The 13,303-nt window shown below is 26.6% G+C and overlaps 3 protein-coding genes across 3 annotated transcripts in view; all 3 read left to right on the top strand.

Moving 5' to 3' along the window:
- Positions 1-465: 465 nt before the first annotated feature.
- On the top strand, positions 466-1,406 carry LOC128954657 (cholinesterase-like; the record flags this gene model as incomplete). Its single annotated transcript, XM_054300259.1, has 2 exons — positions 466-792; positions 1,098-1,406. Coding segments are annotated over exons 1-2 (636 nt in total), but the record flags the coding sequence as incomplete, so codon positions are not given.
- Positions 1,407-4,053: 2,647 nt separating this feature from the next.
- On the top strand, positions 4,054-6,233 carry LOC128954656 (cytochrome P450 4V2-like; the record flags this gene model as incomplete). The annotated part of the gene is made up of 5 exons (XM_054300258.1): positions 4,054-4,132; positions 4,260-4,372; positions 4,494-4,779; positions 4,845-5,835; positions 6,230-6,233. Coding segments are annotated over 5 exons (1,473 nt in total), but the record flags the coding sequence as incomplete, so codon positions are not given.
- Positions 6,234-11,676: 5,443 nt separating this feature from the next.
- LOC128954655 (probable cytochrome P450 6a18) overlaps positions 11,677-13,303 on the top strand; it is a 2,146-nt gene continuing 519 nt past the window's right edge. The window contains exons 1-4 of the mRNA XM_054300257.1: positions 11,677-11,715; positions 11,856-12,005; positions 12,103-12,923; positions 13,020-13,303. The exon at positions 13,020-13,303 is cut by the window's right edge and continues 519 nt beyond it. Of these exons, the coding sequence (XP_054156232.1) occupies positions 12,125-12,923; positions 13,020-13,303 (1,083 nt within the window). The 5' untranslated portion in view covers positions 11,677-11,715; positions 11,856-12,005; positions 12,103-12,124. The remainder of the gene's footprint in view (positions 11,716-11,855; positions 12,006-12,102; positions 12,924-13,019) is intronic.

The following is a 13,303-nucleotide window of genomic DNA, read 5'->3' as shown; positions in this document are numbered from 1 at the left end:
AATAGTATTTAACTTGAAATATGATAAATAAATAAATTTAATTAATTAATCAAAAAATAGAAGCATAATTAAAAAACATTTTTTATTTCATGTGATGCAATATGTCATGTGACATATTGCATAACATCATTTTTACACATTTACATAATTTATGAATGGTCAATAGTACTACTACTACATGTAGTAGTACTATTTCATTCATAACTTTTACGCACGGACTGATCGGATTAACTGATAAGAGGATTAGTAGGGGATTAAAGGATTAAAACTATAGGAGGATTAAATCGCGCCTATAACCCTATATATACTACTTATAATAATAATAATAATAGGATAATATATTAACTTATTTTATATACTAATCATTATTATATATATATATATAAGGAAATCATTGACGGCACTAGAAATGGCTATTATTGTATACAAACTATGAGCAAAATGTTTAAAAAATTAACACTACTTATGAACAACATTGAAGAAAGTGAAGATTGCCTGACACTGATTGTCTGGGCACCGGTAGTCGATGGTGGCACCGGTAGTAGTAATAGTACTAATACTAATAATACTAATAATCAACTAAAACCGGTACTGTTTTACATACACGGCGGTGCCCTTAGCCTTAGTTCCGCTTACGACCCGATGGCTAACATGTCGATGTTGGCCACCTATGGTTTGGTAGTCGTATCCGTTAATTATCGTTTAGGACAGTTAGGTTTTCTGTATGGCGGTTCAAATTCATCGGCACCGGGTAATGTTGGTTTCTATGATCAATTGCTAGCACTTCATTGGGTATATACTAGTAATATAGTGTATATATACAGTATATATATACATTACATATATACAGTAATACATATATGTATGTATGTATGTATGTATATATATATGTATATATGTATGTATGTACAGTATGTGTGTGTGTGTATGTATATATGTATGTGTTTATGTATATATGTATGTATGTATATATTTATGTATGTGTTTATGTATATATGTATGTATGTATATATTTATGTATGTATATATGTAGTATGTATATATATGTATATTGATATTACTATACTATAATTATATAATAAATTATTTTTTAATAGGTTAGAGATAATATACATTTATTTGGTGGCAATAAAAATATGATAACATTAATGGGTATAAGTGCTGGCAGTTGGTCAGTAACGGCACATATATTATCGCCGCTATCGTCCACCACCACCAGTAGTCGGGCTCTGTTTAGTCGGGCTATCATACAAAGTGGTGCCGAACTGTTCAATAAAGACAGGCCAGTAGTCAACCGAGTCGATGGTCTAGAAAAAGCCAGACAACTGGCCCGTAAAGTTGGCTGCAATCCCGATGCTAATGACAAACATTGGTTAGACTGTATGCGTCGGATCAATGATTTGGATCTATTATGTGATTCACCCGAAACGGGTGCCATAACTGTCCGAACGTTTCCCGTTTTTGGTACCGATTTTTTGCCACATTTAACACAAAAAGCCCTAAAAAATCGTTTATATAATTCAGGTATTATTAGTATTATTATTATTGTATTTAGGGTTATGGGTAAATTTCCACAAAAGTTCCCTCCTATTTTCCTGGGAAATATTATTCCCCCACCTACCTCCCCAGGGAATCTACCACCTATTGCTATAACAACATAAACAACAATTTTTATTTATAAGATTTGATGTGCAAATGTAACAAAAAATATTTTTTTTAAACTGTATTGTATTTTAGTGTTAGTATAAAAATAGTATAAATAAATTAATTTTGAATTTAAAATTAATTTTTAATATATTTTTTTAATGAAATTTTTTTATGTAAGAAAAAAATTAAGTTTTTTTGGTATTATTTATTGTAGAAATATATAAAAATATATTTTCTATTGTATAAAAAAACCGGGCGCTATAAAAATCTCTGAAAAAATATAATATTTTCCCTATTTTCCGGGGGGGGAATTGGAGTGATTTTATTAGGGAATTCCCCCCCCTTTACCCGAACTCTAATTGTATTTTTTTTCTAAAAAAAATTATAAATACTTTTAACTTTCGTTATGTTAAGAAGTAACTTATGTTATATAAAATAAATAATATACTAATTATTAGTACATATTTTTCTTTTTACATTTAATGGCACCCCCTCACCACCCACCCACCCACCCACCCACACCCACACCCACACCCACTCACCCACCCAGGTATCCAAATAATGGCTGGCGTTACCCCTGATGAAGGTACTGTTGTTTCTGTATTATTCAATTCATCCGTAATGAATGGTATATCGATGGAAACTTACCGGAAATTACTTAAACTTGTCGACAATGATTACCATAATTTAGATATCGATCGCTTAGTTGGCTATTATCTGAATGATTTCAATAACCAGACCAACCCTATTGTATTGCGCAATCAATTTATCAGACTATACGGTGATCTGGCGATTAAGTGTCCGATATATTGGTTTGCAAAATATTTGGCCATTGATTTCAATGATACTAATAATAATAATAATAATAATTTGGTCTATTTTTATCAACTAAACTATACGACTGGTAAAGGAAATGTCAATTTATTTACAAAATTATTAAATGATAGGACACTGATAGGTCACGGAGCCGAAGCCGACCTAATTAATGGTCAACCGATTTTGAATCAACATTATTATAGTAAAATTGATTATGAATTTAGTTTAGATATAATGCAATTATGGACTAATTTTGTAAAGTTTGGGTAATTATATATATATATATACTGTATATTGTTTTTAATTATTTATTTCATAGATATAATATATATATAAATGATTTAATATGTAATTAATTAAGCATTTATTAAGCATTTATTATTATTATTATTTTTTATTTAACAAAAAAAATTTTTGATATTATATTATGCTATTTTAGTAAACCAGATAATAATTGGCCATCAATTAAACCAAACAAATTCAATGTTAAAATTTTGAATCCATACGATCGGACACTTTTTATGGATGATCCGTTTAATTGGACGTGTAATGGGATTTGGAGTAATTATTTTTAGTTTATAAATATTTTTTAAAAATTTTTTAAAAATAATCAATTTAAATTATAGTTGTTTAATAATGATAATTGTAGATTTTTTTAAATAATTTTTTAACACACATAAACATTTGTATCTATATAAATAAATAAAAATATATAAATTTTTGTATATCTATTTTAAAAAAAAAAAATAAAATTTTAAACTAATTAAAGTTTATTATTTTTTTGGGGTAATGCTTTCTAGCATTCTCAACTGGTTTTTATTTATTTCTAATAATTATGACATTAATTTTTTTTTAAATTACAAACAAAGAAAAAACAAAACAAAATAAAATGTATTTAACAATAATTAATAGTATTATTTAAAAAAATAATTATTAATTTGTAACCAATTAAGATAATCTACAACAATATTTTTTATTGCTTTTATAATAATAAAATAATTATTTATATAATATTATCTTATAAAAGCCGGTAATTAAATAATAATTTTGATTATTAAATAATATATATATAAATTGTCGATTAAAGACTATCGTGTTTAGGGATCTGTTATTTTAGTAATTATTAAGTTTAAATTTTTATAACAAAAATGGCTAACAATTAATTATCATATTATTTTCCTATGAAATTAATTAATATTTTGATACATATATATATATATATAATTTAATAGATTTGTGTCACAATAAACATATGGACACCGATTTTATTAATGTTTATATAAGCTGATGATATATATATACTATATATAAATATAAACATATAAAATATATTTCAAATACAATTATTTATATAATGTGATTATAATTCAATATATAAATATAATATATCATAATATTATTTATAACAATCTCTATTAAGTGTTATATTATTGTTAATTAATTGAAAATAAGATTTTATTGAATCAATTTGTAATGTTTATTATTATTGATTTGTTAGCAATAATTAGTTTACCAATAATTTCATTAATAATAATAATATATTTGTATTATAAACTAAAAAACCGTTACCGCGACCGGTGTTTGTCAACAATTCCCGGACCCCGACATCGATACCCGTTTATCGGTAATTTAGATCTGTTTCGTATACCTGGTGTTCCTACTAATGAAAGTTAGTTTTTGTTTGAAAATAATAATTTTTTTGTAAACATTTTTTACATATAATCTATAATTCACGATAATTGTAATAATTATCAATATATAATATATATATATTAAAAATTTTTATTCAATTACAGGTTTATATAAAATATTAGTATCATTATGCAAACTATACAACAAATATGGTATTTATAAAATATTTTTAGGACCCAAACCAGTGGTTGTTATATTCAAATCAAACTTAATTAGTGTATGTTTTTTATTGTAATTAGTAATCAATATATAACTAACTATTATATCAAACTTTATATATCTAATGTAATATTTATTTATTTATTTTTTTGAAAAAAATTATATTTTAATATTAATAGACAATATTATCAAGCAATATTAATATTGAAAAATCTGACCAATATAAATTTCTAAATGATTTTCTGGGCAATGGCCTACCATTGAGTACTGGTGCTAAATGGAAAGGTAGACGCAAACTGTTGACCCGGGCGTTTCATTTCAAAATAATCAACGATTTTATACCCATAATGAATGAACAGACAAATATATTTATGGATAAAATACGTAATCAATTAGCAGTTGATAGCAAATCATTGATTGATATCCGGGAACCGATAGCTATGCTAACACTGGATATTATTTGTGGTAAAAATGAAGATTTTAATTTTTTTTGAATCAATTTTAATACTAATAATTATATACACAATTAGAGACTGCAATGGGCGTACAGGTTGGCGCACAGGTAGGCAATAATAGGGCATACATTCAGGCCGTCCATGATTTCGGTGAACTATTGATGAAACGTATAATATCGCCGCTGTATTGGTCGGATCGAGTATTTTCATGGACACCGATTGGCCGTAAATATCGGCAAACTGTCGATACTTTGCACACATTTACCCGCAATGTTATCAATAGAAAGAAAAAGTTGTTTATCGGTAATAATAATAATAATAACGACAATAAAAGTAAGGAAAACAACGATAGTTTATACAATAATAAGCAAAAAAATCAGGCATTTCTCGACCTGTTTCTCGATTATCACATCAACGCCGACAACAATAAGTTGTCTGCGGATGACCTTCGGGAAGAAGTGGACACATTTATGTTTGCCGGTCACGACACTACATCAGTTAGTATCGGTTGGACTCTCTATCTGATTGGTTTGCATACTAGAGTACAGGACAAGATCCGGGACGAGTTGACCACAATTTTCGGATCAGCCGACGACCACAACAACCAAAACAACATCAATAGAGACATTACATCCGATGATATTAAACGTATGTCATATTTGGATTGTGTACTAAAAGAGTCGTTACGTATGTATCCGTCGGCACCGTTTGTTGCCCGCCGACTGGTCGCTGATGAGTGTCTGGTCAGCGGTGATGGCGATAATTATGTCATACCTGCCGGTGTCGATGTCTTTATAATGATCAGACAAATGCATTACGACTCGGATGTCTACACCAAACCCGACCATTTCATACCCGAACGCTTTCAATGCGAGACCAGTCAAATAAATGCCTACAATTATATACCGTTTAGTGCCGGTCCGCGCAATTGTATCGGTAAACGGTTTGCCATAATTCAGGAAATGTTAGTTTTAGCAAAAATTTTACTAAATTTCAGAATTGAATCACTGGAACCGTTAGATACGGTTCGGGGATCCGCCGAAATGGCTTATGTAGCCAAAAGTCCGCTAAATATTAGATTTATCACCAAAAACATAAAAATCTAAAGATTTCTAAAATAAACTAAATTCTCATTTTTTATATCAATTTAAATGCTATATAAAAAAATTAATTTTCTAATAATTCAATAATTTTTTATGTAATTTATGTAATAAATATCGCAAAAATTTTTAACATTATATTTAATTAAATTATATAAATTATACCCAAAAGTTTCCATTTTTAAAAATTTATTTATTTATTATTGTATTATTTTATTTATATTGATCTAAAAATTATAATAATATTTACTAAATATAAATATAATAACAACAATAATTTTTTTATATATAAATAAAAAAAAATGTATGACCTGTATATATTGGCAATATTTTTGATAATATGGTTAATAATTGTACTAGGTAGTTCAATATTACATATATTTCAAACCAATACTATTAATATTATCAATCAAAAATATTCATCAATTGTTTTGTGTTTTTCGTTGTTAGCAAATTATACAGTATTTAACATAACTAACAATAATAATAATAATAATAATAACATTACAAATAATAAAACACGTATTTTGCACGGAATACGTATTTGTTGTCAACTAATGATGTTAATCATGCATTTTATATTTATAATACTACAATATAATAATTATAATTATGATAATTATTTTCAACCAATTTATAATTCATTAGAAATAAGGTAAAACAAAAAAAATTAATTTAATTAAAAAAAATGTTAATTTTTTAATCATAAAATATTATTATAAAATTTATATTTTTAATTTTTTTTAAAATAATTATAAGCTATTTATCTATATCAATTTTGCGTATACTAACTGGTATAATGTTTACAATAAACGGTATGTCTAGTATCAGTTGGTTCATTGACTACCAGTACAAACATCCCGGTTCGGGTCCATTCAAACAATGTCTACAATTTTATTTTGAACGATTCGGCCGATTACTGCCCATGTATTACCTGTTTGTTTGCTGTTATATAGTTTATCTTAAATATCTAATACCCGATCGGTTTTACGATCGACGACTAGTAGACAGTTGTCCTCAAAACGGTTTTCATATGAAATTGTTTAACTATGCTATCATTGATGAGCCAATCAAACTGGTAATACAATATATATTTATTACTAATAATTATTAGATAAAAATTGTTTTTTATAATTTATATTTTGATTTTTTTTTAATAATTTAACAATAAAACTAATATAATATAAATTTTATTTGTTATGTATATATAGTGTCCAACAATTGTATGGACTAGCAATGTATTAATATATTATATAATATTTACACCAATATTTGCTATGTGTTTCAAACGGTAATCTAATTATACTTTTAAATTTTAATAATAATTATATTTATTGCTTTTTTTATTTATTTATCTTATTTATTGAATTGTTTTAATTTTTTTTATTTACTATTATATATTTATATATACTATATTATATAGTCATTATAAACTGGGTATCCTAGCAATTGTACTGGCTAATATAGTTTGTATTTGGCAAATATTTATCATATCTATTAATAATAAACATAAATCAGAGATTTTATTAGATAACCAAAGTTTTACAAAATTACCGATTCATATAATTACGTAAACTATTATTTTTTAATTTATTTTTTCTATATTTGTAATTTTTTAATTTAAATACCTAATATATATTTATTTAATTAATATTTAGCAACAATATAACAATCAATTTGTACCTATATTTTATGCCATTAAAATATTGTATACCGTATACGACTGGCCTGATGTTAGGCTATATGATTGATAGCAATCGATATTTAATAATCTATAATAGTCGACTAGCTTCCAAATTGATCAAGATCATTATAACCATGTGGACAGTTATGTTGGCAATTGGTTTCAGTAAACATCATACACCCGATGAATGGGATATCTATCTAACATCATGGGATGCAGCCGTCTATGAAATAATCAATACAATTATTCTAAGCTATACTATAATATGTTTAATTGAGAGCACCGGTAGCCGATTATTTAGATTTCTATCTAGCACCTATTGGAAACCAATGCGATCAACTATACAGATAGTCTATCTGGGTCATCTGATGATTTTTACTACACTGCTGTCTATGTTACCCGATTTAGTACTGTCCCATAGATATGCCGGACCAATGTTTATACTGTATGGACTAATATGTATAACTGTTTGCTATATAATATGTATACCATTGACAGCTATACTTGAATTACCTGTTATTAGATTACAACAATTGATTACAAGAAAATTAAAATTTATTTAATTAGACTATTATTATTATTATTATTTATTATTATATTTTATTGATAATTAATTTTATTAGTATTATTAATATAAAATCTGCATTTTATAAAAAAAATACTTTTATTTATTTATAACTAATAATTTAATGTTTTTTATAACTACCAAATGTAAATCTAGATTTTTTTTAATCATCATCTAACAAGTAGTGGGTGAGATAAACTTACCCATACCCATACCCATACCCATACCCATACCCATACCCATACCCATACCCATACCCATACCCATACCCATACCCATACCCATACCCATACCCATACCCATACCCATACCCATACCCATACCCATACCCATACCCATACATACCCATACCCATACCCATACCCATACCCATACCCATACCCATACCCATACCCATACCCATACCCATACCCATACCCATACCCATACCCATACCCATACTCATACCCATACCCATACCTATATAATTACAGTTAATTTATGAAAAACAGGATACCTTAGGATTAGTTATAAATCAAATGTTTGTCTATTTAATCATAATATAAACAAAAATATTTATATAAAGTATTTAAATTTAGAATATTTCCAAAAAAATTTACTTTTATAATAATAATATCAATAATAATAATAAATTACATTATTATTATTATCCAGGATTAACAATAATAATGCATCATCAAGATTAATAGATATATATAGAAATATTTATTATAAGTATTTATATATATATATATATATATATAGATATTTCAAAATTTTAATCTATAATCAAGGTTAATCCTAGATCCTATGATACAGTTATATATATATATATATATATATATATATATTCTATATAAATAGAAGTTTCAACATAAATAAAAATTAATTTCAAATAAAAAAATTATTTTTAAATATTACAATACAAATATTTTTGACAAATAATTATTTTACATTATACTTATTTAGAACAAAAAATAAATATACAGTAAATATTCAATATATATATATAGCTATTATTGTATATAACTTTAAGTAAGTTTAACATAAATTGTTTTAACCAAAAAAAAAATATTATTCAAAAAATATTATATCTATAGGTATGTCAATCATTACTACTACTACTACTACTACTACTACTACTGACACCAGAGTAGCCGCTGATATTGAAACACAGATATCAATAGCAAACAGTTTACTGACAGCCGAACTGTTTGTTGACCTCAAGTGCGGTATATGTCTGGATATTGTCAGCCAACCGGTACTAACCCAGTGTTGCCGACACCTGTACTGTAATAGTTGTATTAGACAATGGCTTACTAACAATAGTAGTACAGGTGGTGGTGGTGCAGGTGCTGGTAATAATGGTGTACCATTGGATCATCGACCAACCTGTCCACTGGACAGACAGCCACTAACTGTCCAGCAATTAATGAAACCGTCAATACTTGTAACTAATTTGCTTTCAAAGTTTTTCAATAGAAATGGTAAGTAATAATTAATTTAATTTAATTTAATTAATTAAAATATTATTTAGTATCTATAATATTTTTTTTGTTTGGTTAAATATAATGATAAAATAAATGATTAGAATTATTATTATTATTATTAAAAATAATTAATATACTTAATTAAGATATATTATATTTATCCGAAACTAAATTATTTAAAAATTTTATTTATAAGTATTTTTTTGTAAAAATAATTTAAAAGTACATATATATATATATATAAATTAATTATTTTAATATAAATTGGAAAAGTAGTGTAAATTAAATTAGTAAATTGATAATGAATTTTTTTTAGAAAAAATAATAATTTTCCATAATTGAAATTTAATTTAAATTTTTTTTTAATTACTATATTTTTTTATCTATCATACAAACAAAAAAAATCTTGCATTGACTAATTACATTAATTTACAAATAATAAATATATTTATATTATAGACTTAAGTATAAATAATTAATAAGTTGATGGCTTAAATTGATTATTCAATATTAATAATATTTTTTTTTTGAAATAATTATAAAATTGAGTTATATATAATTGTTATATATTGTAAAATTTATACATTAATATACAGTTGATATACAGTACTATAAAATTAACTAAAGTTTAAATTTTAATAGTTGAATATTTTTTTATTTTAAGCATACTAATTATATATATATATATATATATATTAAATATATATGTATAAAGTATATATACACTAATATATATAAATATATATATATAGTTTTATTTTTTATTAAACAAAATTTCAGTATAAATAGATTAAAATAAAATAAATTATTATTAGTTTTCATCAATCGTTTCTATTAGTAAAAGTAATTAATAAATTTGTTGCATTTTTTTGTGCCAAAAAATTTTGTGGCTATTTTTGTGCCTAATTTTTAATATAGCAACTATTGGAGCTATGGAACCGACACGTGTGGTCACCGATTGTTCAGCATATATATCATGGCTTATGTGTGTTAAGTGTCGTCAGATACCTGTACGGCCTGTTTCACGTCAGTGTCATCCGTATCCTATATTTTGTGCTACCTGTGCTGACACTGATACATCAAATGGCTGTTCCATATGCGCAAACTTAGGTGCCATCGGCGGCTGCGGCCAACAGCCCGCCGACGAGGCATTTATTCCCGTAATGTGGAAACAAGCGTACGATAGTCTGGTAGTCAAGTGCCGTTACGTTACCAATGGCTGCCAAATTACTGGCTCACCCGTGGATATCGGTAAACACGAACCTCAATGTACTGTTTATTTGGAAACCATTTGTCCGCTATGCGACTGTCTGGTCAGCGATCATAATGCGACCGATAGTGGTCTCAGATCGTGTATACGTCTATTGGCTAATAGAGTCGACAATCTCGCGAAGTAATTAACAATTGTGTCGATAAAATATAATAATTAGTTTATGATAAGCCTATGAAATGTTAAGTTAACACTATGTATGTTAACCAACAACAACAACAACAAGCAAACAATTTGTTTTAAAAAATAAAATTAAAAACTAAATCATATTTTTTTWAAAAAAAATTAAATTAAGATAATTAATGAAAAATTTTTATTATTAATAATAAATTATTATTTGATTAAAATTTCAAAAATATAAAAAAATTTAATTGCAATTCTAAAAATAAATAATTAAAAATGTTTACCYTATTTTTTTATTATTAKTTATATCTGGCTATTATTACTAAATTAATTAATTTAATTATTAAGAAAATTATTTATTTATTTATTTATTTATAAATTTCTAACTGTTAAAAATTTATTGTAACAATAACTATATTTAAATATAAATAAAATTATTTATAATTAATAAACTAAAAAAATCTATAAGTCTATAATTTAATATACATAAWTTTATATTACATAAATAAATAAATATGTATTATTTATTAGTATATTAGATAATATCAAAGTTTAATAAAAAAAATAGTTTTAAAAATAAAAATAAATAATTTAATTAATATTATTTTTCTAATAAAAATAAATAAATAAATAATTTTTTTAAAAAATGGATACTATTARCCAATGTTCACATTATTTTTTATTATTTATAGTTATATCGGCTATTATTACTTCACTAATATGTTTGATATATTGGTTAAAATAATTTTTGAAATTAATTAATTTAATTATTATTTTTTGTTTGTTTGTTAAATAATTTCAATTATAAAATAACAATTAAATTAATAATCATTGAATAATTTAGTTTATTTTTTTTCTAATTTATTATTCATTAGTAAGTTAAACAAAAATCTAAATTACTGGACTAGACTGGGTATACGGGGACCGAAACCGTATCCATTGATCGGTACATTAATCTATCAATTTCTGAAACCAATCGGTGAACTAGAAATCAAATGGTTTCAAAAATACGGTTCAATTTACGGGTAATTCAAAATATTATTTATTAAAAAAATAAAATTAAAAAAAAATATTTATCATTTAGATCCTAAAAATAATTAATAAATAAATTATTATTAATAGTCTATTCAACAAATCAATACCAATGGTAAGTGTCGGCGAACCGGAACTTCTGAAACAAATTCTGGTCAAAGATTTTCATTTGTTTACTGACCGAAAACAACGTAAATCCGATCATCGGGTTATCAATAAAAATCTAATCAGTTCTACGGGTGACGACTGGCGCCGATACCGTACAATATTAAGTCCGGCCTTTTCTACCGGTAAAATGCGTCAAATGTTTCCACTTATACGCCAATGTCTTCATGATTTTGAACGGGTATTACTCCAGAGGACAGCGTTGTCAGGGATGTCCACCATCACTGAAATCAATGCCAAAGAACAGACATCTAATTTTACAATGGATGTAATAGCTACCTGTGCGTTTGCTACAAAAATCAATGCCTACTACGAAACCACCACTACCGGCAGTGCGGGCACCGGTAGTCTAGAAACAGACAATCCGTTTGTCTATCATTCACGTCGGATACTATCGTATCCGGTTTGGTCAATGTTGGCACTGGCAGTACTACCGAAACCATTGTTGAATGCTATTGGCCTGAGTTGGCCGGTTGACGACCGACACAATCAGTTTTTCTTTGACCTGACCCGTAGTGTTATCCAAGAGCGCCGCAAACAAGTGGCGGTTGGTTTGGATGGTAGTGGCGGCGGTACAGGTAGTCAACAACAACAACAACCTAAGTATACAGATTTTATACAACTTATGATGAATGCAGAGATGATTGATAGTAGTAGTGGTAGTAGTAGTGGTGGTAGTGATGGTGATGTCGATGACTGGCCCGACCTATTGAACGATACTATTGATGCACATCATGTCAACGATGGTATAGTTTATATAATTATCATTAATTCAAACAAAWTTTATTTTATATTACTATTTGTTTTATTTGYTTWWCTTTTTTTTTTAACTTAAACTTCAGATGAAGCCAATGAAGAGCAGGAAATTAAGCRAAAAATGTCGGCAATGATGGCAAACAACAACAAACAAAAACGATTGACCGAAACGGAAATCCAGGCCCAGGGATGGGTATTTTTTTTGGCCGGTTTCGAAACTACSGCCACAACACTGGCCTATGTTATGTATGAGCTGGCAATGAATCCCCGGATTCAGGATCGGCTMTACCAGGAACTGGTCCAAGCATTTGGTAACGTTGTCGTCGGCACCGTCGACACCGATAGCACTACAGRTGCYGCCGCCGATCCG

This window comes from Oppia nitens, unplaced genomic scaffold, assembly GCF_028296485.1.
Source record: "Oppia nitens isolate AA-2021 unplaced genomic scaffold, nextdenovo-longstitch-racon4-pilon3 scaffold28_pilon_pilon_pilon, whole genome shotgun sequence".
Classification (NCBI taxonomy): Eukaryota; Metazoa; Arthropoda; class Arachnida; order Sarcoptiformes; family Oppiidae; genus Oppia; species Oppia nitens.
The sequence above is the reverse complement of the archived record's forward strand: the minus strand, read 5'-3'. Positions and strand labels throughout refer to the sequence as shown.